General features: G+C 49.7%; 1 protein-coding gene across 6 annotated transcripts in view; it reads right to left on the minus strand.

Moving 5' to 3' along the window:
- Positions 1-27,303, minus strand: part of Rgs3 (regulator of G protein signaling 3) — a 126,925-nt gene that overhangs the window by 18,308 nt on the left and 81,314 nt on the right. Inside the window, exon 1 of one of the 6 annotated variants that reach the window (XM_023723372.1) lies at positions 14,484-14,600. The exons of 3 other annotated variants lie outside the window; for them this stretch is intronic. In XM_023723372.1, coding sequence (XP_023579140.1) covers positions 14,484-14,600 — 117 coding nt within the window. Of the gene's footprint in view, positions 1-13,911; positions 14,067-14,388; positions 14,410-14,483; positions 14,601-27,303 lie in introns of those variants that run through there. 2 more of the 6 variants (XM_023723374.1, XM_023723373.1) reach the window with 2 other exon arrangements.

The raw sequence follows: 27,303 nt of genomic DNA on the forward strand, positions 1-27,303 counted from the left end.
TTCATTCTCTGGGCATAGGGAAGGTACTGAGGGGACAGCGGGGAATGAGTCACACACTGAGTCGCTGCTCTCAGTGAAGCAGACAAAAAGAAAGAGTCTAGAGACGGGGCTTCAGGAGTGTGCTGACACACCGAGAGAGGAAGTGCAGGCAGCTGGGGACACACTTAGCTGTTGTAACAGGTTCAGGTGACAAGCATCCAGTCAGTGAGCCCAGCTGAGGCCAGCCTGCCCACCCAGGGCCTCCGGTCCACTGCTGGCCAGTGCAGCCCCACCCTCCCAGCAGCCTGTATCTCTCCATCTATCACATCCTTGGCTTGGCTGGACCAGGGTTAATCCTGCCCTCCTCTTGCCTGCTAACAACACACAGGAAATGAGCCAGGCCCTCTAAACAGCACCACTGTTTAGGAGCTAATCAAATCCTCTCCCAAATCCAATCCAGAGCTCCGAACAGGCAAGGGAAGGGTGGCAGCTACAACGCCCAGGGCTCCTGCTACACCAGTGTGGCTCTCAGGCCCCAAACCCCACTGACTGCCCACTGGGTTCAGTGGGTGGCTGGCAGCGACTTGCTCAATGTCACACACACCTACTCACTTCAGAGCCAGGACTCCTGACCCCAGAGGCAACCTGCAGGTCTCACGCTGATGATTCATTACATCCACCCAGATACCGCTCGGCAGCTGCCCTCAGTTCCACTTCCTGCTCTAGGAGGTGGTACGCTGGGGTTTGCTTAGGCCTCAGGGTGTCCTTTGCTCAGTCATGATTTTACAGAAAGCACTGGACACAAAGCCAGAGAGCTGGGCTGGAATCTTCAACATTTGCTGGCTGACAGATCCCAGGCTACCTGGCTTTCTAGGCCATGAACTAGGTTGAAGCGGCCCCCTCTTTTTCCTTCAAGTTTGGTATACCCTGGTCCCCACCTTTTGGTCCCCAGCCCCAGGATGATGTCCCCAAACCTCAGCTGTGCAGCCAGCACCCAGCATCTTCCACCCAGCATCAGCCTGGCTCCTCCAGGTCTGGCCTCTTGGCACCCAGAGGCCTGAGCCTTTGCTCATCTCTGCCGACAGCTCAGGACCCTCTGGGTCATTCTTTTCCCTGCTCCTAGCTAGACAGGTTGGCCAAAGTCCAGGAGGACAGAGGCCACAGCTGACCATACCAGGGACTGTGGACACTGAGCCTGCTTCAGATTTACTGGGTACAGGACCTTGGGCTTCGCCTCTCCATGCCTGTTTCCTTATCCACTACACAGGGTTAAAAACACTTCCTCACACTGCTAGTAAGTGAATAAACGGGCTAACACACATCCAGAGCATGGTACTGGGCAACCAGGCAAGCACTCAGTAAGTGCTAGCCACTGCCTTTCAGTGCAGCTTAGCTCTGTTCCCTCCCAGACTTCTTGTGGTGGGCCTCTGTCCCCTCAGGCCAGCATGTTCCTCCATTAGGCACCCAGCAGGCTCCTCCTCCACCCACAAACACCCATCGACCACTGACACCTCCCGAACCACACAGCAAGCCCAGACCTTTCTCTGGATCCTGTATCGCACAGGCAAGCCGTGGCCCAGTCTCCATAGAAGGGCTCTGCTCCAAACATATGTCCAGGCTCGAAGACACACAACAGGGAAAGGGAAAAGGTCTGATGATCCCTGTCCTCGTGGAGCTCACAGGTTAAAAAGGAAGGATGCCATCTGCGTGATGACAGGACGCATGCTAAGCAAGGTGCTGCGGAGCTATGAGGTGCTGGGAGAGGAAGGAAAGTGGAGACTGGGCCAGGAGGCTAGGAGGGAGGGAGGACCTGCAAGGGGACCTTGAATGAGAACAGCAGCTTGCTCCGCCCACAGGGGAGGCTCCCTTGGGAGGAGGTACACATGCCACAAGGCACCAGCCCACATACTTGAGGGACAGAGTGGAGAACTCCTGTGTACCCCATCAGAACCTGAGAACAGTGCAGCCCAGGCTGAGTGTGTGATTTCCCGAGTCCCTTCCTCCTCTGGGTCCCTTCATGATACCGCCCTCGGCACCCAGCCAGGGAACTTGGATACCATTCTCTTTCCTTTTCTTTCACTACCACCCCTCATGGCCATTCACCCAATCCTCAGGACCGTTCCTTGTCAAATCTCGGAAGTCTGTCCACTGGGGAGCCAATTATGGGTAGGGAGAGGAGGCATAAGAGTACCCTGTGCTTCCTGCTCAATTCCCAAAGGTGCCCTAAAAAAATAAATATATTGGTTTTAAAGAAGAAAGGAGGAGGTGGAGGAGGAAAAGGAGGAGGAGGAGGAAGAAGAGGAGGAGGGAAGAGGAGAAAGAAACAGAGAAGGAGAGTGGAGGGGAGAAGAAGAGGGGAAGGGAGGAGGGAAGGGGAGGGAGAAGGGGCGGGGAGGGGAAAAGGGGAGAGGAGAGAAGGGGAGGGGAGGGGAGGGGAGAGGATCTTTCACTCTATCCACATCCAATTCCACACCATCATCCCCCACTGTATGGTGCCAACCTCCATACAGCTGGTGGCCCAGCCCATGCTCTGCTGTGGCAGGGAGTCTTCTGGGACAAATCTGAAATTTCACTCCTTTAAAACCCTGATGTTTCTCCCAGTGCCTTGGAGCTAAAGTCCAACCACTGTAGTCCTGGCAGAACCAGCTTCTGCCTCCTCGTCTGGCCTCGCTACTCCCCCACCATAGATGTCTGATGAATGACTGAATGAAGGATAGAGCGGAGTTCACCAGGCCATCTGGACTCTACGTGTGGCCACTGCTGCAGAGTGAAGTGCAGGCTCTTATGCCTACTAGATCAGAAACTACATTTTAACAAGACCCGGAGCGACTCCTATATCTATTAAAGTTTGAAAAACCCCAGTCTAGCCCAGTGGCTCTCAATGGAAACATTCCTGCTGGAGTCACCTGTGGAACGTTTTGATATACCTGCCTTGGGGCCCCAGTTCTAGACCTAGTGGATCAGATTCCCTAAGGGTAGAACCCAGGTATTTTCAAATTTTTTCTAACTCTCAGATGATGTTAAGGAGCAACCTCAGGGAACAAGGGCATGAGGTGCAAAGAAGGGGGGTGATGCCCCCTAGGCACACAACTGAGTCAGGATGTGCCCACCTGGGTCTGGTTCCTAAGACTTCCTGTACAGTAGGAAGCTGTGCAGAAGAGGGGAGACCTAGGTGGGGAGCTGGCAAGTCTGCTAGAGGTTTCTCCCCATTTGTGGGCCCCATCCATAGAGGACCAGGGAAGGAAAAAGAATTGGGCCAGGTTGCAGCCTCTCTGTGCCTAAAGGAGCCCATGATTCGTGGTCTGTGGCCGGCTCAGGAGGGCAGCACCCTGCCACATGGAGCGAGCCCATTCTACTGAGAGCAATAGAGAGGCCCAGAGAGGCGGCTCTTCCCAGGTCAGAAGCTCTGCACAAAGCCAACACTCAGGAAAGGGGACTCCCGGAGGAGAGACAAGCAGGAAACCTTCCCTGCTCCTGGCACTGCCACCTAACCAAGCCAGAAAGACATGCGTCTGGAAGCCTGCTGGAGATCCCCGGCCCCTCCAGATGCCCAGCTGCTCCCCAGGCAGCCAGGGGAGGCAGCTGTCAAGCTACGCTCCAGTCTGTGCTCTCCTGTCACAGCCCAACCAGGCCTGTTCTCCTCTCAAGGTCTCGGACACCACTGCTTCCAGAGTGGGCCAAGGGGATCTGTACCCGCTAGACTCCTTCTTTACCTCCAGCTCTGAAAGGCATGCAGTTGAAAGCTGGTCTTCTGTGGTGGTGGTGACAGCACAGAGAGCTCCGGTCCTGGCCCAGCCCGAGGGCTCTGCTCAGGAGCCAGCTCAGGCCCAGCATCTCCGCTGCTCCCTTCCTGCCCGTACCCTCCTTCTCTGCCATGGTGCATACTGCCCTGTCAAGTAACACCTCTACATGCTCAGGTCCACTTCCTGCCTGTCCTGTGAGCCCCCTAACATCCCCTGGCTGGAGAACTCTGGGCCCCTGTCAGTGCCCAGCCACCCCACCCCCAAATACCTTCAGAGCCCAGCCACATGCCAAGGCCTGTGCCAAACAGCAGCAAGACACATTCCTGCCCTGAAGGTAGCAGGCCCGTGAAGAACAGATACAGGGGCCAGGTCACTCTCCCCTGTCTCCCCCTGCCCCTACCCATCCACCCACCCAGGGAGTCACAGAAGTGCAGAAGCAGCAAGAAAAGACCAGCAGTGCTCTCAACAGAGGAGGCCACAGGAAAAGGGATGGGACTGGGGCTGCAGCAGAGACAGCATAGAATTCTGGAGGAGGCACAGGTGCCGGACCTCACGCTGAAGTGGATGTGTGCTCACGGGCCGCATCTCAGCTCACTCACCCTGCCCTCCCAGAGTTCCTCTACTTACTGTGTTTCGATCTGGTACAAGTTACTTAACCTCTGTGAGTCCCAGTTTCCTTATTTGGAAATGGGGCCAATGATACTAACCTCATAGGGTTGGAAGTGAGAGAGTATAGGTAAAGGAATGGCCGTGGTGCCTGGTAGACAGCAGGCGCTCAATGATTCCCCCGTCTTTTTCACTGTTACCCATTTCTTCTATTTCTAGCTCCTCCTTTCCTATCCCTACAGCACAAAGGAGACACTGCTGGGCTACTCGGGGGCTGGGCTGTGTAGCTACATTTGCTGAGTACCTCTGTGGTGCAGAAGCAAGCCAGGGCTACCTATGAGCCAAAGCCCCAGGCCACAAGAGTCAAGGAGGCCAGGTGCTGGCAGGGAAGCTGCAAGCCCTCCAGGTGTGGCCTGTTCAGGACCATCTCACTGGAGCATGTGGGATGAGAGGAACAGGACGGGAACTTGAGCAGGTGGAGCTATTAGGGCACGAGTGTCTGTGCGTGTGCACACACGTGCACCCCCAGCAGACGAGTCGGGCCTGCCTGCTACCCTAGAGCTCCTTTCCCGCCCTCTTTACTTCCTTTCTCCTCCCTCCCTTCCCGAGGGCCCACTTGGGCCAGGCCCTGTGCAGGGCACCTGAGATGGTCCTAGGCGTGGGCACAGTGCCAGGCTCCGGGCCTTGCTCTTACTCGGAGTAGTTAGTGACTTCAGATAACAGCCCCACCCGCTGGTGTGGGTGGATGGAGACCTCCACACACCTGGGGACCTGCCAAACTCTCTGCTCCCAGGGACCACTTCCAAGCGGGGCTTTTCTGCAATGCCGTACACTTGGCCGATGAAACAAAACAAGCCCTGCCAGACCAGAAGACCCCAGGGAGGAGCAGAAATGGTGCTGGCCAGGCAGGCCTGAGGACTACGCCCATTTCCTACCCACGTGACCGCAAAAGGCTGTGGCGGGCATGCACAGACAGGGGCTGGTGTGCTGCAGGGCTCGGCACACAGCGGTGCCTTTGCTTCTGGGTGGGCACCACGGACTAAGCCTAAACCATGGCTCCCCTCAGGGAACAGCCCAGCAAAGGGGGAGCTCTCTGAGAGCCAGGGACAGTGGGAAGGGGCCCTCTGTGCTGCAGACCTGGGGCCCAGAGACGACTTGGGATGTGAATCCTGTGTGCAGGCTGCTCAGCCCCTTCAAGACTTGCCTGTAAAATGGTGACACAAATCCCCCGTAGCCAGAGCACAGCACCGCCGGCAGCAATCCGCCTGAGGAGCTGAGCATAGAGCCTGGCATATACAAGCAGTAATCATCCTACAGTGGAAGTTTAAATTCCAAAACATTTATTACAGTGCAACACACGTTGCCATTAATCTCGCTCAGAATATCCGCCTCTTTTTAAATAGTCTTATCTCCTTGGGCTTGCCGTTTTCAGAAGCAGTTCTGAAAGTCGCCTTTCATGAGTGTCCTTAAAACAGTTGCTGCCAAGTGCCACCCAGTGCAAAGGCAGGCACATGGAGACCTCTCAGGGTGTCCTCCTCCGTGCTGCTCACCAGATCTGGCACCAGGCAACCTCTGGCTCCTCCCCAAAGCCTATATGACTGTAAAAGGTAAGTGCTGTGAATCAATTCAGGATGTGCAGGAAGCCAGGATGGCGCAAATAACTATCACGAAAGGGGACTTCCAGAAGCGCTTCAGAATGTGGCAAGAACGCTGGCATGAGCGTGCTCCAAGGGAGACAGAGTATTCTGAAGGGGGTAGCCGCAATGTGTCTTTTCTGTAATACATTTTTTAAGCATTCACCATATTTTTTTCACTTCATTTTTCTATCACACCTCAAGGAGAATCTCAAAACAAACTTGCAATTCCTGTAATCATCATCATTACTTCTGTCATAGCAGCAGCAGCTTTGTCAGCTCCCTTGCCAGCACCCAGCTCTGGGACAGGGCACTGGATGCACTCTGACTTTTACAACCACCTAGAATAGGAATCTGGTTTGCTACAGATTTCCAGGGAGGAAAGTGAGGCTGGCCCCACAGGCCTTGGAAGCTGTGGAGCGGGTGAGTCGGCGCTCAGCCTCAGCCCAGGCTCACTGCTCAGTTCACTGAGTGTTCTCTCGGCCGAGTCACTCACCCATGAGGATCTGTCCAGCTCTGAATCGCAGCCAGTCCAGAAAGGTCAGATCTCAGGGCCCAGCGTGTGGCCAGGTCCCTTTGTGGGTGCAGCAAGGGCAGCAGAAGCAGAAAGGGCCACCTCCCCAGGGACACCTCTACCCCTCTGTCTGCTCCATTCCTAAATACCTCTTGCACCAGGGCCTGCAGTGCTGGGTGCCCTGGTCAGGGGCAGGAGGTGGCAGAGGGAGTTTCTTCCACCCAAAGACACCAACATAGACATCTGGGACTCGGCTGGGCTGCAATCTTGAGGCTCACGGTCACCCTCCAGGGTCCCAGACACACTCCTGCCTCTCCACAGCCCCCTAAGTGGATGTACCCTACTCTATGCCAAGGGATGACCATGTTGGTTCTGCTCTAAATGCATCCTCCTGGGACTGGGGTGATAGCTCGGTGGTCTAAGCACCTGCCTGGCAAGCGCAAGGACTCAGGTTTGATCCCTGGTGCCACATGCCATGCTGGCCCCAGAACTGGGGTGTGCTGTGCCAGCCACCAAAACCAGGCATGGTGGTGCACGCCTATAACCCAACACAGGGGAGACTGAGACAGGAGGATCACTATGAGTCTGAACTGTGCAGCAAGACCCTGTACCAAAGAAATAAATAAATACACCCTCCTACCACCCTTGCCCTTGGACTCCCATGTCCCTCGGCCTTGCACAAACCTGACTATATTCTTATCCTGCTTCTTCGGCCCATCTGAGATAAAGGCCCAACCCCTCACCCGGCGTGCCCTGATCCTGTCAATATCTCTATCACACGGTTTCCTTTTTTTTGCCCTGCCAGGCCAATTCACACCTCCACACCTGCGCCGACACCGCGTCTCCTCCCTAGCACACTCTCCCTCCCTGTCCACCTGATGAGCCTCCACTCATCCATTAAGTCTCCAGCCCACCCACAATGCATGCCTTCCATTAGGGACAAAGACAAAGGTGCTCCACCTTGGGAGGGGATGGTTGTTTGAATAAATTGGATACCCACCTCGGGGAAATGAGCCCTGGCCTCTGTGCCACGCTGTGCCAAAAAACCTATGACAAGTGGATTTTAGATCTAAATATAAAACATAAAGTGACTGAACTTCTAGATTTTAAGAGTAAGCTGATCCTCCAGTTCTGTGATTTCATGTCCCAATTTAACCAACCCCAGATCAAAACTTAAAAAAGTTCACCTGTAGTGAAAATGTACAGCCTTCTCCTCTTATCATTATTTCCTGAGTAACACTGTATAACATTTGAAGAGTATTTTCATTATATCAGGTATTAGAGAGATGTTTTAAAGTATACAAGAGGGCCAGGCATGACAGCACACATCTGTAATCCCAGCACTTGAGAGGTTGAGGCAGGAGGGCAACACAAGTTTGAGGCCAGCCTAGCCTCCATAGTGAGTTCAAGAGACCCTGGGCTGGGGATGGCTCAGTAGAGTAAGCGCTTGCCTGGCAAACGCAAGGCCCTGAGTTCAATCCCCAGTTCCACCAAAAAACCCCCCAAAAACAGAGAGAAAAAAACCCAAAAACATTGTTTTAAAAATAAAACAAATGCATGTGGATGTATAAGTGATACATAGAGATGACACCATTTGATGTAAGACAATGCCACATAAATGTTGGCAGAATCTAGTGCACCCTGGAGCCAATCCCTCACGGATACCAAGATACAACAGCATATCCATAATCTTGTTCAAAGCCCAAGAAAAGAATTTAACAAGCATTCTCCATAAAAGAAAAAGATTAACAAATTACACTGTATTAAAAGAATTTCTTTTCTTCAAATATTCCCTAAAAAGTGAATAAACAAAGGAGATCACATTCACAACATATTTGCCCAACACTGAATGAATACCTAGAACTTTTTGGGTTCCTATAAATCAATGAGAACAAAGACAGACAATAGGAAAATGGGAGAAAGATTTGAACAAGCATTTTGCAAAAGAGTTATGTAAATAGCTAGTCAACATATGTAAAGACATTTAACCCCATTAGTCATCAGGAAAACGTAAATTAAAACCACAATTACATATCACAATATCTAATGCCAATAAAGTTGGTAAGTATAGTAATGGGCACTCATACACCTTCAAGGAGGATGTACTGGTATTGCACCGAGCAAAATTATCTGGTGGCATCTACAAACACTCATTATATATAACCACATGACTCAGCAATTGCAAATCTCAGGTATTTATCCAACAGAAAGAATAACAGTACATCAAAAGACATGCCTGAAGACATTTGTAGCAGCACTGTTTACTGCAGTCTTGAATTTAAAAAAACAATCAAAATGCTCACCACAAGTAGAATGGATCTTTGGCATATGGAGACAATGAAGCACCATAGAGCCATGAGACCAAACAAAATAAAACTCAATGCAATAACTTTGACTAATTTCACTATCGAAATGCTGGAGGAAGGTCAGCATAAAAGAGTATCTATTCAATGAAACCATGTGTATAAAGTTCAAAGTCAGGCTATAGTCATCAGTGACAGAAGTCAGGACAGAGGCTACCTTTGAGGTGATAGTAACTATAAGAGGGTGAAGGGAGGATCCCAGGGTACTGTAATGTTCCATTTCTTGATTTCAATGGGGACTACGTGGGTGTATTCACTCTGTGAAAATGTACCAGCTATACATTTCTAATCTTTCTGTAACTATTCCACATTTCCCTTTAAAACATTGTTTGAAAGAAAACAAGTTATCATTCCAGTGTCACCTCCTCTGCTTTCCATTGAGACAGTGGCTTTCCCCATCATGAGCTCTGTGTCCTTGGTACGCGTCTCTACTGATACAGTCCAATATTTTTTTCCCGCAGCAAGTTGTTGTCTACCTCCTGTCTGCTGAATGCCTTCTCTGGGTCAGACCCTGGTGTGCCTTAGGTCTACACTGTGCCCCCCAAGTCTCATGTGTTCAGAAGTGGGACTCTGAAAAGGGGATTAGATCACAGGCCCACTAACGTCATCAATGAATCAACCCACTGATGTGCCATTCAGAGGTTGGCATGGTTGCAGAAGGTGGGCCACTAGGGGTGTGACCCGGGAGGGTAGTCTTGTGCACAAGCCCTGCCCTTTCCCTCTCTGAGCCCTGGATGCCACGGATTCAGCACTTTCTACCGTGACTCTCCCTTGGAGCCAGCCAACCACCAACGGAAATCTCTGAAACTGAACCAGAATAAACTTTTCCTCCTTTAGCTACATGTGTCAAGGATTTTGTCCCAGCAACAGAAAACTGACTAATTCGGGCCCCATGCTGAGCGCCTCACCTACATTGCCACATTTAGTGACAGCCACCTGTAAGATAGGGTACGACAGCACTCCCACTGCTAAATGACCTGGAATCTAGAGGCATGAAGCGTGTCTAAGAACTTTACAGGAACATCGCTTTTGGCCATTGAGGTTGGGTCACTGCCTGATGAAACGGGAGGCAGGAGAGATTCTGCCCAAGAGCACTGTCCCCAGGATCAGAGCCCACAGCCCTACATTGCAGAAGGGTTGATAAACTGGGATGGAGAACTACTCTATCGCTTAGCCTGTGTTGATACAAGAAAATGCAGCCTCATCTCCTACAGGAAGCTTCACTGAGGCTTCTTGGCTAGACTGGTGGCTTCCCTGGAGTCCCCACACCATGCCCCAGGCCTCACTACTAATGCTGCACTGTCTGCATCCCTTATCTACCCACTCCCAGATCCAGATTAAAGAATGAGTCTTTTATGTCTGCACCTCCAATACCTGGCAAGAGCATAACACTTAATACATGTGAAAGGCAAGAAGGCAGGGAAGAAGGAGACAGAGAGCACTGTACAGAGCCACTATTTGGATTGACTGAAGTCCCATTAATCAATATCTGAGCAGGGAGGGGGGTTAGTGTCCTGGTTGGACATGAGTGACAGCCCTCAACTTGAAGGGGGCACAGGTGTGCCACCTTCCACTCCACAGCTTTGCCCTGGCTGTCTCCAGCCTTCTCTAAAGGTTCCTGCCAGCCATTTGGCCCCTAGAGGCTCTGGCAAACCCTCTTTCTGCCCCTTTCCACCTGTGCTGAGTGCCCCGAGGTTATCGCCAAGGGTACCATGACAGCACAGTGCACCGTCTCTCTCTCCAAGTCAGAAACTGTGCATAGTTCTTTGGCAGCAGCCTGGGCCATGGTACCTGGTACAGACAGGCTGACCCACAGTGAGCCAGGACAAGGGAGAAGCTCTGGGTCATCTAGAGTGGAGGGTACACCTAACAGCTCTCCACACATCTGCTGTGATGACCTAGGCCACCACTGGCTGAGCACCAGTCTCCCAGGTCCAACCTGAAGGCACCATCTTAAGGGGGTCTGGAGAACTGAGTTTGAATGCAGTGTAATCCATGCAAAGGACTATGAGTATTGCATTCATGCCCTACTGGAAGGAAGAGGGCATCCTGGGATCTTTGCCTCTCTCTTTGGTGCCTGGAAGCCCTGAGCTCCCACGTGGCTCATGGCCTGGCCTCCTCCCCCCACCCATAGCCAGCTTCTGGATGCCTGGGTACAGCTGGTGGTGTAGTGGAAGGCAGTGGTTCCCTGAGGCTCAGCCCAGCTGGCCTGCTGTGAGTGGCTGCAGCCTCTCTGGGCTTAGGGGCTGAGCCATAAGCAGCCTTGTTTATCCCTGGGAGGAATGATGGTTTTCCCTGAGCAATGACATCTTGGAAACAGCCTGGCTCCACAAATAACAACAAACCTCCCAGCCGGGCCTGGGCTGCAGATTTCTTAAGAAGAACTCTGCCCAGAGGCGCCTGAGGTCAGAGGCTGAGCCAGACCCTTGCCTCGACCCTGACCCTTGAAACATGAGGAGATGAGGGGGGTCTAGAAAGAATTAAGATAGCTAGAAGGGGCCTGGCAATATCTGGTCCAGTTCCTGCTTGCTCCAAAGGGGAAGCTATGCCATAATAAGGCATATTTGCCTGTGGGCATCAGTGATCAGGAACTAGAAGGTGCCTTGGGCTAGGCTTTCTCCACCATATGAGTTGTCTTTCCAGGAAATGGCAGAGTTCTATCCAGGAAGCCCCAGGTCCAAAAAGGAGTGGAACAGGGGAGTCTCAAGGTGGAGTACTAACATGAAACCCAGGTACCCCGAGACATCTAGCTAGTACAGTAGAAAGAGAGAGACTTGGGCTGCTCAACCTCAGTCCTGGGCTCTGGGCCTGCTTTGAGCTGAGGTGGCTGTAGCCTCAAGCAGGTTCTTCTTTTCCTGCCTCAGTGCTTCTCCATCAGTCTAGAAAGCAAACAAACTACCATCTCTAGAGCCTTGGAGACCAAATGGGAAGCAGCTCTCAGAATCCCCAAGGATGCTGCTGGGCAAGGGCATACCCTCCCCAGCTATGTTTCTCTGCTGGGAGAACCAGGTAGACCACTGGCTGAGCACCAGTCTCCCAGGTCCAACCTGATGGCACCATTTCAAGGGGGTCTGGGGAACTGAGTTCGAAGGCAGTGTAATTCGTGCAAAGGACCATGAACACTGCATTCAAAACAGCCAGGGCTGCACCCTCAACTCTCCAGGGCTCACAATGGGTGTGGAGACCGCCCAGTGCAGGATGTGTGCTGAGCAGGCTCTTGTGGCCTCAGCCAGGTTGGTATCAACACTCCCCCATCAAACCCTGCCCCCAGACCCTTGGCTCCATGGGCAATCACCTGATAGACAAAGACTAAGGCCCCTCCTAAGGGGGCTCCTTGAAAGACTGTCTAGCTGGCAGCACCCACTCCCTTGCCAGGCACAGATCTAGGGTGGGAAAATGGAGCAGACTTGGAAACCGGAGTCTATCTTCCAGAAAAACCCAATCTAGCTAGACAGGGCAATTCAACACCCCTCTCCAACTACACCCTGGGAGCGGGCCAGGCCCTTGGGTGACTAAGGGATGAATAAGGGCCAAGTACTGCATAAAAAGGGCTCGAGCGGCCATCTGGGGTGCCACCACCAATGGATGGACTTACTCGCTCTGGTTGTGAAAATCAAGTAGGATAAAGAAGGAGGGAAGAAAAGGGAGGCAGATGGAACAGCACTCATGGAAGCTGCAAAGAAACACAGGAAAGCTGAAAGTGTGTTAGTTTCATTGATATCAAGTATTTATAATCAGAAGTCCCATCAATACTTCTGGTTCAAAGCCCTGCAGACTTCCTAGCAAGAGATCGTTGCTTCCATCCTTACCACCACTTGCGTCTCAACAGCCAGCTGGGCTCAAGCACGCCCTGCAGTGGAACTTGGCTCCCTGGAGGGCCCGCCCAGGGCTCCACCATGCCACACGCTGGGGAAGAGGGGAGGTGCCCTTGGCTGGGCACAGAAGACTCAAGGGGCGCAAGTGGAAACTCTGACTCTAGCTGCAGTGTCCTGGCTGGGATCCCACAGGCCTAGGCGGGTGCGCCTCTGCAGCTCCTGCCTCTGAAGATGCTCCTGCTTCAGCCTCCTTGAGGTCAGAGGGTTTCAGGACAGGAAAAGTTTTCAAGAGTTGCTGAGGGATCTGAAGGCCTTGTACTGAACCAGGCATCTCAAGCCAGAAGAGCAAGATGCAGTGCCAGATTCCTTAGCTCAGGTCAGGGTAGCAGCTTCCCACATGTCGCATCCGTGCTGTTCTGTGAGGCAGAGGTCTGCCTCCCTGCTCTTGGCTCAGCCACAGACTTGCTATTTCAACTTGGGTGAGGCCTCTCCCTACGCTGGGCCAGGTTCTCCTCCCTCCAGGGCTGGGCCCTTGGATGCAAGGTTCTTGTGGACACCTCAGGGCAAGAGTAGAGAGGTGGACTTCTCAAGTTGAGAAAAGAACTTGCCTCTCTGCAGTTTGCAGTGGCCAGCTCTGTGGAGCCAGGGGGTCACTAACCACTACCCTCTTCCTTAAGAGTCCGGGCCGGGGCCAATGAGCAGGTGCAGGCCCTTCTCCAAGGGGCCACAAGCTCCTCAGGCAGAAAAAGCCTTCTTGTGCTTCCGGTGGACATTTCTGTGAATCTCGGGGATCAGAAGTGACCCTCCCCAGAGACTACCTCCTTCCCTGCCAGTGGAACAAGGCAAGCACTGCCATCCCAGTGCCCAGTATGGGGCCAGCATCCTGCACAATAGCGAACACCACTGGCTAAGCACTCCTGTCCCACACAGCTTCCCGGACTTCTCTGCCCAAACATTCCCTTGTCGACCTTCCCAGAAAGAAAAGCTGGCTGGCTAGCCCAGAAGTGGGGAACAGAAGCATGACCCCTGGCTCTGCACAGCCCTTGCCTCCCAAGACACACACACACACACACACACACACACACACACACACACACACACACACAGAGTGATCTCAGAACAGAACACAACCAGTTTGATCACAACATGCCCATCAATGGCTGCCCTGGGGAAGAAACAATAGAAACAGGGGCACGGAGTGGCTTGGCCAAGAGCCCCCTCACCCACCACACACAGCCCTGTCTCCGAGGCACCTACCCAGCACACTCTGCAGAGACCCGGGTGACTCCTGGCTGCTGCTCCCGCCAGCCCGCCCGCTGGGTCTCCACCCGGCTCCTCCTGCCGGCAGGCGGGCCGCTGTGGCAGCTCCCGCGGGCGGGCGGTCGCTGCCGTGTCAAGTGCCTGCCTTCCCCAGACAGAGCGCCTTTGTGTGTTGGCAGGGCTATTTATGGACTTACCCAAGTTCCCCAGGGGAGTGGTACCTGCTGGGAAAAGCAGAACCAAATGACCAGGTTCCACCTCCCACATCTAGGTAGCGTTTTCAAAACCCTTGCATCACCGTCCCTCCTCCTCTTCCTCCTCCTCCTACTTATCCTCCTCCTCTTCCTCCTTCTCTTCCACCGAGCGCCCTTCCGAAACACACACCCTGTCCAGCCTGTCGCTGCCACTCTGGAGAGGCTGGATGCCTTTCCTCCATCAAATAGAAAACTCTGGGATTTCTCAAACCACTTTCACCTGAGAAGGAGCCAGGACACGCGGAGGAAGAGTCCTCAGTCGGCTGGTCCTTCAGCCTGCGAGGGACCAAGCCAGCTCTTTGCTCACACACTCACCAACGCTGACCCTGGGTGCCCCGCTGCCTCTCCCCTGGGGCCAAGCTGGCCCCCAAAGTGCCGCTCCAGAGGAAGAGGCGTCCATCGGATCGCAAGCCAGCTCCACCCCACACACATCCTGAGGGCTCCCCAGCTGGGGCAGCGCAAAGCCAGCAACCACTGCTCCCTGGCAGAACAGAACCAATCACTGAGGCTTCTCCATCACACACCCTCCCCCACGCAGCTCTGTCCCAGTGGGCGGCTGCAATTGAACCCAGGGTCCTGCAGCCAGCAGAGCTCACTCTGAGGAGGTGGCCACCTGCACAGCCAAGGAGCGGCAGCTCCAGTCCCCACCCGGCACATCTGGGGACACACATTCTTATCGGGGACTTTTGTGTGCCTAACTCAGGGAATCTGAGATGGACAGAGAGCGAGGCTTCTCTCCCAGCAAGAGGGCTAAGAGGGCCATTACAGCCACCCTGGAGTTACCATCACAAAAGGAGACATTCAAACAAGGAGGGCGGGGCAGTGGAAGCAGCACTAGCCTGCAACATAAGCACCCGTTCTAGTTCCAGCTCCAGTCCTGGCTGGCCCAGCTCACTGAGCAAGCTCTGGCTCCTTTCTGTGCCTTGGTTTCCCTGCTATAAAGTGGGGCAGATGCCCCCCACTCCACCCACCTGTGGGATTAATGGAGGGCCAAGAGCTGGCTGTGGGCTACCTTTCTCTGTGCCAAGCCCTGTGCCAAGGGCTTTGCCTGCATTCCTTTACTTAATCCTCACCAACACCTTGTGAGGGTGAGACTCCCAGGTGCCAGTGGCAGAGAGCCTTGCTCCCAGTCACACTGCTAGGTGGGACCGAACACCCCTTGTCCAACTCTGGCACCCACCCTCCACCATGGTGCCACGTCTTCATTGCAGAAGTTGCTTTGCCAGCACAAAGCCGCTCCCCGTTGCTGGGGCTGCTTCAGTTTGTTGTCTAATTCTAACAAACACTCCCTGGCCCATGCCCAGGCCAAGGTGGAAGTGCCCACACCACGGCCAGCTTCCCCTGGAGTGGGAGGCACCCTGTGCCAGCACAGATCCTGGGCAGAAGGAGCCCCTTCTGCGGCCCTCACTGCATCCCGCCTTAGCCAACCCAGGCTGAAGCACTGTCCCTCAGCCTCTCTTACTGCAGCAGCCTCCATGGTGTCTCCAACATGGCTCCGCCTGCCCCTTCCCCTTTCTACCTCTGTGTCCCCATTCCTATCTCTTCCACTCTCATGAGCACACATGTGCATGCAGCTACAAGAAAACATCCTTTACCAGGGACAAGGTAATGGTGCATAGCAGCCCTCAGCTGAGTCGGCCCTTATAAATTCCAACCAGTGTTCTTGTCCCTAGGGCAGGGCCAGGACAGCCCTCACAGGGGACTAGGAACCTTCCAGATCAGAAGACTATCCTCCTGCAACCTCCTGAGACCTAGAGTCCACTTTGGCCTGAAAGACTAAGCAAGGGAATCTTGGGAAATGGCCAATTCTACTGGGGCTGAAAAATTCCCAGTGGGGATGGCTGGTTCCTAGGACAGAATTTCTGGTGCTTGGGGTTGAGAGCCTGCAGATAGATACTTCTGGGCTAAGAGGTGTGCTTCAGCTTTACTTTTTTTCAATCAACACATAATTCTGGGGGCACTAACTCATGCCAGGCTCCATGCTACGCCTCAGGGACATGAAGAGAATAGTCGGGCTGGGCTCAGCACTCACAGAGCTGACAGTTCAGGGCAGGAGAGACACAGCTGCACGGTAAGCTCAGTGAGGTCATAAGGAAACACTGTTGCACAGTGCGGCAGCTCTGCCCATTCAGGGGGCCGGGTCCAGAGTGCCAGACCATGCCCCAGACCATGGCACAAGGAAGAAAGGGCCGGAAGCCCTACAGCCAGTCAGACTGGGCCAGGGAGCACCTGCCCTGGGGAAACTGGGGGCAGCCTCTGTCTCTATTTGCCCATGGCCCCAGACACAAGTAGCAGAGCCAGGGCGCTCTCCATATACAGCCTGCAGCTGAAGGCTTGGCTACCCACGCTGAGGGCTCTTGGAGACTCTTCCGCTTTCCACTTATGGCCAATAAAATCAAGGTGCAGAGAAGGTGAGTGACTTTCCCAAGGAAACAGAGCAACCGGGTCACAGAGCTGAAAGCAAGGACTGCTAACTCCCCACCCAGTGCTCCTTCCATCATATTCCAAGTCTCAGCCCATACTTAGAGCATGGCAGCACTGCTCCATACAGGAGGCAGTGAGAACCAGCTCCCCCAACCCCTGGGCACTTGGGGCCAGAGCCCCATTAGTTGACCTATACATTTTATTTAACACTTACTTAATACTCCATGTCAGCGCTGTTCTAAGGACACTGCTTCCTACATATAATTCATTCCATATGCTGAGCCCTTAAGATTTCTAATATCCCCATTTCACAGATGGATAAACAAAGGGAGATTAGGAGAATTGCCCAAGGCCACACACCAGCAAGTGAAGAGCTGCAGATCCAGGCCAGCCCACTTTCTACCGCACCCTGGTGGGTGGGTAGAAATACATGGTGGGTGGAAACCCGTGGGACAATGTAACCCACCAGGTTCCCTGAGAAGTCAAGTTGTACAGCCCCATCACACAGGCATGTCCCCCCACCCCTGTTTAAACCAGCTGGGAGTAGCTCCCCGGCTGTGGCCAGGGAAAACTGGAAGGGATCCACTTCACATTCTGGAGGGCAGCCACCTCAGGGCTCTGGTCTGTTAGCAGTAGCCAGTGCTGGCTGGCTGGGGGTTCTGCAGACTCCATGCAGAAAGACCCTCTCAGCCACAAAACCAGCCAGGAAGTTTTAATTTGTTGTTTCAGTAACCACAGAGTCCCTACTATGTGCTGGAGCCTGTGCTAGGAGCTAAGGTTGTAGAGGTAGCAGCCTGCTCCTGGGATGGAGAGAGCTGAGGGAGGGCCAGATTGAGGCTCGGCAGGTAACCTCAGGTTCAAGTTCACAGGGAGCTCTGGCTTTTAGCCTGGAGAATCTAGGGCAAGCCTCTTTCTCTTCCTGGCCTCCACCATTCGTCTCTAAAGTGAGGCCAGGGTCAGGTCACCTACCCTAGCTCTCCCCTGTACGTTAGTCCTTTACCCCTCAGCTCTCTCACTAAAGGGATTGGCTCAGTTAGTGCTATTTGGAAAGCCTTAAGAATCCAAGAACTGAATGTGACTTAATCTTGGACTTTAAGGTATTGGAGCTTTGGTTTTTTCATCTGTAAAATGGGGCTATTATCAGCAGGCCCCATAAGGCATGGGGAATTCCTGGCACAGTCTGTGCTCAGTAAATAACAGTTGTCATGACTGTTGTTGGGTTATTATCATTGCTATCACCCATGAATGAACAGAGTTCATCTTGACAAGGCTGATGCAATCAGTGAAGGTCAAGGCAATCTTCTCTGTTGAGTAGTAACACGGGAGGGACTCAGGTGTTCCTAGCAGATACTAACAGCTGATAATCACCATCCTTTATTGACATCGTTTATTGATGAGGCCCATCTAATAAATCAGAAAACTCAGTTGCAGAAAGGTTATATGGAAAAGCAGTGAAATGCATATCCTGCCCCTAGTCTCATGTCCCCTAAGGTCCCCCCCTTGCCATCCTCCTCTTCCACACCATCGTCAGACGGCAGAGGATGATCCCAACCTGTGCATGAGAATTTAGCTCCCAACCATAGCAAAGAGACGCCCACATGCAGTGACCAGGAGGCTCAAGGTCACCCTGTAGAGCTGACCCTGAGGACTCTGCCACTGGCTGGCTCCTGCCCCCAGATTGGAGTGTGCTCCCTTGTCACCTCAGCAGTTGCAGCCTGACCTTGGGCAGCTGCAGCAACACAGGATGGCTCGGAGCCATGACCAGCTCCCTTCCTGGCGCCAGCCCAATGGGCCACATGCTGGCCTGAGATTTCAGGCTTTTGGGAGCAATCCTCGACCCACTGCGCTTGTGCCAGCTCGGGGCCCAGGCTGTGTCCTGACAATCCAGGTTCCTGGGAAGTACCAGCCACGTGGAAAGACAGCCCCATGCCTTGGCTGCTAAACATGGCTCATCCACGCACTCCCCTGGGCCCACCTACTGTGTTGGGCCAGAGCCCAAGCCATCAGAACAGGTCAGCGGAGGACAGAATGCACTGAAGTGCTCACCTGCTGTGAGCTCTGGAACAAGGCCACGCCATTCGCCCTCAGTCTTCCTGTCTCTAAAATGTGTACATGAGTCAGACTCTTTCAGTCCACTCAAAAGCTGGTCTGCACAGTGGTGTTGGTCCACAAGCCGCTGATCACTGGTCTATAGCGCGTAACAGAATTGAAGGTATTTACAAATTTTCTCAGGAGCCTGACATGATCATGATTATGCCTGAGAGCAGCAGACAGGTCCCGCTGAACAGAGTATAGGCGGGTACAGGTGTTGTCACATCAACATAAAGAATCACAGTTTGTTTGAGCCCTAAAAAGGCAAGCAGCCCTTCCGTACTGGTGGTTTAAAGACCCTGATTTAAGTAGTCTTTCCTACAAGAACTCACTGGATTAGATTCTATCATACCACTGACGCTTACGGTGGAACTCATGCTCTGGTGACCAGAACCACCCCTCCTCCACAGCCCCAGCTCCGAGAAGTGCCACCAGTCACTTGTTTGCCTAATCCAGACTTTCAAACTCCATCCCTCTTCCAAACCCCTCTATCCTTTAATCACCTAATCTTGTACATCTCAACTCCTACACATCATGCGTGTCTTTCATCTCTCTCCCTCCTCAGCACTTCCGCCCTGTTGTCTGAGCCACACCACCTCTCCCTGGCCAAGGGCAAGGGCTCTCATCTGGTCCCTTCTGCAGCAGCTTCACCTCCCACCTCCTTAGGAGAACACCACGTGCTTCCTACAGCACAGATCCAACCGTGCAAGCTCCCTGCACCATCACCACCCACCCCAAACATTCCTCCACCTTCACTCCTCCTGCCACATTGGCCTGCATTAAGGTCCTCACCTAGAACCATTCATTCTTCTTATGCTCCGAGACCCTTTCTCTTTCTCAGAGACTTCTAGAATCCTGGACTAAGTTGTCCCCATGCCCCATGAATGCTCTCACTAGGCACTTTGTTCCACTGTCGATGCATTCCATGTTGTTCGTGGCAGGTGTCTGGCTCTCCTACCACCACCCGTTCATGCAAGCTTGTTAGCTTCATGAGGAGGAGGAGGACCATGTTGGTCAATGGACCCTACAGTCGAGGACATTTGAGATTTAGCCTGAAACCTCTCTCACCTTTCTTTGCTATTTGAGGAACTACACTTCTCTCTTCTCAGAGCAAGTGATTCACATGGAACTGACCCATCACCCACTCCAGAGAAGGGCATGTGAGCCAGGCCTCAGCCAATTGGTCCATCCCATGCTGGTGTCTTCAGTGACCGGCATGGGTACATGATCCAACATGAGTCAATGGGACTAAGGCCCAGAAAACTTCTCCTTGCCATGATTGAGGGAGTCACACTGTGGTGAGGCCAGAAGCTGCAGCCCTAGTGCCAAAACAGAGGGAGAGCCCACACATAAGTAGGAGAAACTAAGAAATGGAGAAGGTACTCAGTGATGATGGTCAGACTCTGAATCTGACAACTCGGGAAGGCTGCCCTCCATAACCCCGTGGGTTCCAGTTACTAAGAGAAGTGAATCTGAGTTGTGTTTGTGTCCCTTGCAACCTGCAGATTCCTGGGGAATGTGTCATTGTTGCGTATCACATTAGGCACGCCAGGAGCATTTGCTCATTCATGTAGTTATGCAGCCCCGAGAACATGAGTAGGTTTGCTCAATAGAAAGAGTCACCGTGGCCGCAGTTCAGAGGGGTGACTGAAGGGACAGAAGCAGGTACAGGGAGATCTACCAAGAGGTCACGTGTGAGTCTCAGGGACAAGGACGTGGCCAGAAGGTGGAAGCAGGACAGAGGAATGGAAGAAAGCGCAAGATCGTCAACTCTAAACTCACTGAGAACCTTTGGAGCCTCTCCCCCTGCCTGGATGTTGGTATTCAATATGACTCAACCCATCATTCCAGGTCCCTCAAGTTCTTCACCACTGATTTTGGTCCCTGGCCATCAATACTCAGCATCACCACTGAACAGCACTGGTGTCAGGGTTGGCTCTGAAGTTCAACTTTGATAGACAGAGAGTGCAGAGCAGCAACCTTCCTGCTCCTTTCTCTCCTCATCTATAAAATAGGGATAATAACAGTGGGATAATGCAGATCACATATTACAGCAGAAGGAAAGCACGCTCCACCACTGTTAGATGCCATTATCACTATCATCATTATTAATTATTATTGTTTTTGTTACCAGGGATCAAACTCAGGACCTTACACTTGCCAGGCAGATGCTTATGTCACTAAGCTATCTCCATAGCATCATTATTATTAATTATTACTATTTGTAACAGGAAATCCAGAAAGAAGAAACTGAACGCACAGATCATGAACAATTCCCAAAATTAATAGAGAATTTCTTGAACTAAAGGAAGACGTGAGTCTTCAACCTTGAAGTTAACACCAGGGAAAATTACCAAAAGAAAGCAAATGACCAGAAATAATCTGGTGATATTTCTAAAATTCCAAAGACTGGAAAAAAAAAAAAAAGAAACGCTGCTTATTTAAATAAGAAACTTGAGAGAATCAAGTAAACAGTAAGCTTTGTACAATATAAAGTCTAGGAAATCACAGAGCAGGGTTTCTTGGGGAGAGGACCATCAGCCTAGAATTCTTTATCCCAGCAAACTATGACTCAAGCATGAGGGCAAACTTGGTCAGATCTATAAGGACTTTAAAAAAAATAAGCCCTAGCTGGGCACTGTGGCACGTGCCTGTAATGCCAGAGTTCAGGGAGGCTGAGGCAGGAGACTGCAAATTCAAGCCCAGCCTGATCAATTTAGCAATTTCATGAGGCCCTATCTCAAACTTAAAAAAAAAGGGGTGGAGATGGGAATTTTGCTTAGTCCTGGATTTAATCACCAGTACAGGAAAAAAAAAAAAATGCATACAACCCCAGACCTTTCTGAAAAAAGTATTCAAACTCTGCAGACAAAAACATAGGTCCAGAAGTCAAAGATGGGATTTTAGTACAGAAATCAGTGCTCAATGAAGGCAGAAACATTTATAGGCTTAACTAACAACATAGTATAATAGACAGTTAAAGGCAGTTTTAAATAAATTATTCTTACAACACAACAGAACTATGCTTAAAAATAATAACATTCAGAAACCAAAGTCCCAGATGACCTCCACAGGGCCTAGAAGGTATGAGGGAAAGCAAAAGAAATGTTCATGATGGTTTGTAAGAGATGAGGACAAATTATTATAGGTTCGGAGTCATGCCTACTCCTTAAATATATGTGTGGGGAGGGCAGGTAAAATCACCAGCCAGTTAGAATTAGGATATATAACTTTGAGGGAATTTTGCAGAAGAAAATGAGGGCTGACCTTGTTATCTTTCACAGATAATACGAAGTTCTAGCAACTAAGTCCTGACCTGGTGCAAAAATAGGTTAAGGAAGGGGGCAAGGCAGTTCACATCTATATAAAGAAATTTGGTCTATGATAAATGAAAAAAGAAAGAACAGTTCCCAACATAGGGCTGGAAAAGCTGGTCAGCTGCTTGGGGGGGTGGGGGGAGTTATGAAAGTTTCAGGCACTAAATTAACTGCAGATAAATTAAAATAAAAATGCAAAAAATTAAAAGGATAAAAGCACCCAAATAAAATATTCCTAATAATCTCAGGGTAGAAAAGGCCTTAGAAAGCATAGGTCATTCTCTCAGGGAAAACCAAAGACAGTAATCAAAAAGCTTGATGATGAAAAATGGTTAATGTCTTTACTCAGGCGGCTGAGGCAAGAGGATGTGGCGGCCAGTCTACACAGCGCAGCAAGACCTTGTCTCAAGAACATTAAGATTTATATGATAAGCAACAGTCTAAATAGGTTAAAAGATAAAATAATAAACTAGGAAAATTTACTTATATAATAAGCAAATGGCTAGGGGCTGGTGAGATGGCTCAGTGGTCTAAAGCACCTACTTAGAACAAGCTTAGCAAAGCACAGGGACCACGGTTCAATCCCCCAGCACCACATGCCAGCCAGCCCCGCCCCCTGGTGGGCTGAGCTGGCCACACACACACACACACACACACACAAATAAATTAAAAAAATTAAAAAAAAATGTTTAAAAAATAAATAAGCAAATGACTAATTTTTAAGCCACATAAAGAGCTCTTACGCACCAGAGGTAGTGGCAAATGCACTTGGAAGGCTAACGCAGGAAGATGACAAATTGAAGGCCAACCTGGACTACTCAGCAAGATCTTATCTCAAATCCTTCCCCAGCCAAAGAAAAAGACCTATTAAGAAGAAAACTACAAAGACGTTATAAACCACTGAGTCAAAGAAGATATCTATATGTAGAAGAAATACCCAGAAATATGTGAAGCCATGAGGAGAAACTAATAAATACAAAAAGCCCCACCTCACCCATTTTTCACTTCTCATCTCAGCAAGGATTACAAGGGCAATCCCGTCCCACATGAGCTAGGGTAGAGGGAGATGGGGGTTCTCTGTTCTTTTGTTTTTCATCTGTAAAATGGGCATACTAATAGTATCAGCGGGTAAATTACGTGTGCCAACCGAAGAGCAGCCTCATAGAGCACTCTGCAGTGTGCGTCCCACTGTGCCCTACAAAAGGCCCAGCAAGACACACAGGACCTCCTCGCTGCATTCTCTGAGGCAACATCAATCACAGCATCGAGGCATTATAGGCAACCTGACTACGTCACTCCTAAATTGTGGCTCACCGGCTATTGAAAATGGAGGTAACTTTACATGTTAATTGGAAGATTTCCAGAATATATTATGTTTTGTATATGAGTTATAGAAACATGGAGAATATAATACTATTTAGTAAACTAAGATGTGAATGGAAATAGACTTGGAGGAATTACAGCAAATTATTGGTGGTTGATGAGCAAAGGCTGGAGGAATGAAAGATTTTCCTGAATTTACTCAGGTCTGTAAGTTTAGATTTTTGGCTCTGTGTGGTTTTTGGCCGTGTGTGTGTGTGTGTGTGTGTGTGTGTGTGTGTGTGTGTATCTGTGTTCTTGTTCTTGTTGTTTCGCAGTTTGGGGGATTGAACCAGATCCCCTCCTGTGAAGCAAGCCGGTCACCACTGAGCAACACCCTCCAGCCTGTTTAGAATTTTCTATACAAGCTTTGTATGAATATATTATCAGCTAAAGGACATATGCAATGCTAAGTAAATAAACATTCCCACTCATAAGAATAAAAATTTATATTTCCTCAGAATTATGCAAATCCCATATGAAATTTGCCCCTAAAACTTTGCCTGGATAAATCCTTTAAAAAAGATTTGCCTAACTGAAGAGCTATAAACCTATTTCCACATGTGAAAAGATCACGTTGTATTGATTTTAATACTCCTATTTTATGTGTATTTTTAAATATAATTTCAATAAAACTCTCAAAGAGAATGTTCAGGAGGGGTAGGGAAGAGGTGGAGCTAAATTATAAAATTATAATAAAATGTGTACCAGGATGTAGCTCAGCGATAAAATATTTACCTATCAAGTAGGAGGCTCTGGGATTAAACCTTAGCACCAGGAAAAGAAAAAAAAAAAAATACAGGGAATTTTATTTAAAAGAATTAATACGTAAGAATACAAGGGAAAACAATTTTAAAAGAATAATAATGAGTACTTGCCCCGAGACAATGGACAAGTACTGGGGCAAATAAATGAGAAAAATGAAAAATATTCTGTCTCACACTATAAGCCAAAGTAAATTCCACATAGTTTAAAATGTTACAGGTTGAATAATAAAACCATAAATTTTAAAGGGAAAAAGCATTATAAAGTCCTGAGGTGAATATCACAGCACCAAAGCAAAAAAATTTTGTTTAAATTTATAGATATGATATTAATCATCCAGAAAAGAGAATTTCGAATCACACCCACTAAGATGCCTATGATTTTTTAAAATGGAAAAATAATAATTATTAGCAAGGATATACAGCTTGGAATCCTAATTCACTGATGGTGGGAAGTAAAACTATATAGTCGTGTTGTTTTTTGTTGCTGTTGTTGTGTGTAAGTGTGTGTGTGTGTGTCTGTGTGTGTGTGTGTGTGTGTGTGTTTAATGCATTTTGTGCAGGGTCTCACATGCAGCTCGGACTCCTAGTGATTCTCCTGTTTTCAGCCTCCCCAGCACTGGGGTTACAGGCACATGCCACCATGCCTGGACTCGGGGGCCAACTCAGCACACCCGGGGGTGGGGCTGGCATGGCATGCAGTGCCCAGAATTGAACCCCGGTCTCTGTGCTTACCTAAGCAGATGCTTAGCCCACTAAGCTATCTCACCATCCCTTATACAGTCACTTAGGAAAGTCAAGTTTCTCAAAAGTTTAACACAGATAACATTTGACCTAGAAATTAAAACATGCATTCACACAAAAACTTGAACACAAATATTTATGGAAGTATTATTCATAATAGCCAAAAGGTGGAAATGACCCAAGTTTTCATCAGTTGATGAATGGTTAAACAATACATGGTACATCTACAAAATGAAATATTATTCAGCCATGCAAAGAAATTGAAACATCTGTAACATGGATGAATCTGAAAACATTACATGCCACAAAAAACTAAATATATGATTTCATTTATATCAAGTGTCCAATATAGGCAAATCTATGGAAAAATAAGGGGGAGTGGTTGTTGCTTACGAATGGAAGAGACAGAATTAGTGAGTCATAGCTGAAGGCTACAATTTCTTCAAGATAATGAACTGTTCTAATATTAATTGTGGTACTTGTTGTACAAATTTGAGTATGCTAAAAATCATTGAATTATATACCTTAAACGGATGCATTGTATGACATTTGAATTATAGCTCAATAAAACTGTCCCCAAAACAATTTATAGATACCACTACCTATAAATCAGAATCACTCATCATTTAGAGAAGTAATAAAAATAAAAGCCTAGCCTAAAAACATCCTTACCATATAAAGATCTTTTCTGAGTGAATAATGAAACTATTAAACAGCCTCCTAAGAAAATGGGCAACAAGGGCCGGGGAGGTGGCTCAATAGAATAAGCACTTCCCTGGCAGGCACAAGGGTCTGAGTTCAACGTCTGGTTCTAAAAAAGAAAGAAAAAGAAAGAAAGAAAGAAAGAAAGAAAGAAAGAAAGAAAGAAAGAAAGAAAGAAAGAAAGAAAGAAAACGGGCAACAGACTTGGTGGGGCTCCTGTCAAGGAGGCAACCAAGGAACTGACAAGCACATAAACAAATGTTCAACATCTCTGGCAATCAAAAAAGAGAATTTATTTAAAAAAGCAACAATACACAGTGCTGGGGAGGGTGCAGGGAAACAGGCATCCTCTTCCTAAGGCCTCTCCATTTCCCAGGAAGCAGGACTTGCAGTGCTAAAAAGGGAAACTCTGACTCAGGCAAAGCAAAATGAGCTGCTCTGTGCAAGCCCGGATTACAAAGAATACAGTCATTCTTTGTGTGTGTGTGTGTGTGTGTGTGTGTGTGTGTGTGTGTGTGTGTGTGTGTGTTGTGTGTGGTACCAGGGATAGAACTCAGGACCTTATGCTTGCCAGGCAGGTGCTTATGCCACTGAGCTATCTCCCTGGCCCTAGAAAGAGTACGCTCACTCTGAAGAATGATTCGGTAATAGGTCCAGAATCCATTTTACAAATATATACCGTTTGACCCAGAAATTCTACTACTAGGAATTTATTTCAACAAACTGTTCATTCAATCAATGAATATTCATTGAACATAAAGCATATACCAGGCGTAGAACTGGGTACCGGGAATACCAAGATATGCCTGCAAGGACTCCCCCCACCCCAGGTATTTGTGGAAAAAAAAATGAAAACAACCTGCATGTTGAACTACTGGAGATGATTTAAATAAAATATGTTTCACCTATATAATGAAATACTCTGAAGCACTATGTATGATGTCATGGAAAAATATTTATTAACAGAGAAACATGGATACAGTGTATTGCTAAAAGGAAAAAAAGCAGGTTAGAAAACTATTCTAGCAACCTCATTTTACAAATAAGATATATGTGTGTATAAACAACCTGATAAGATTCACCCCAAAATGTTATTTCTGGATTCTGGAATTAGGGATAAACCTAATTTCTTTCTCCTGGTTTATTATGTATTAAATGTTTTCTTCATAATAAATATTATTACATGAATTACTTTTGCAATGCAACAAAAAAAGAGTCAATTTCATTTTAAAAATAGCAGCACTAACCCTCCCAGGCTCTGATGGAAAGAAGCTCCAAGGAAGGGGGACATAGAGTCAGACGTGTGTTTACGCCTTGAAGCCACGGTGGTCGCTTCTATCTCTGAGGACGTACTCCCTGGCAGGCAGTGTAAGAGACGCTTGGCACTACCTTCCCTTCTGAACATCACGAGACAATGTGTGATGGTGGGTGTCCCTGCCTCACTTTATAGCAACCTCTAAGCTGCTGGGTGGCAGAGCTAGTAGTGGGACCCCTGGCCCCTTAGCTGCCTCCACCTATTCCTGGGAAAGGCAAGGACTGGGCCTGAGCCTTAGGCCCTCTCTCTTGAAGGCCAGCTCTGTTCTGGCCCCCACCCTGGCTTCCTGTAGATGGTGCAGGAGGCGACAGGAGGACAAACCAGCAAGCAGGGACATCAGCAAGCGGAAGGCCTGGCGCTGAAGGCCAGCTGGCCGAGGTCAGAGCACAGGGTGAACTAGCCAGGGGACTCCTCGCCTG

This window comes from Octodon degus, unplaced genomic scaffold (assembly GCF_000260255.1).
Source record: "Octodon degus isolate 3935 unplaced genomic scaffold, OctDeg1.0 scaffold00098, whole genome shotgun sequence".
NCBI classification, from domain to species: Eukaryota; Metazoa; Chordata; class Mammalia; order Rodentia; family Octodontidae; genus Octodon; species Octodon degus.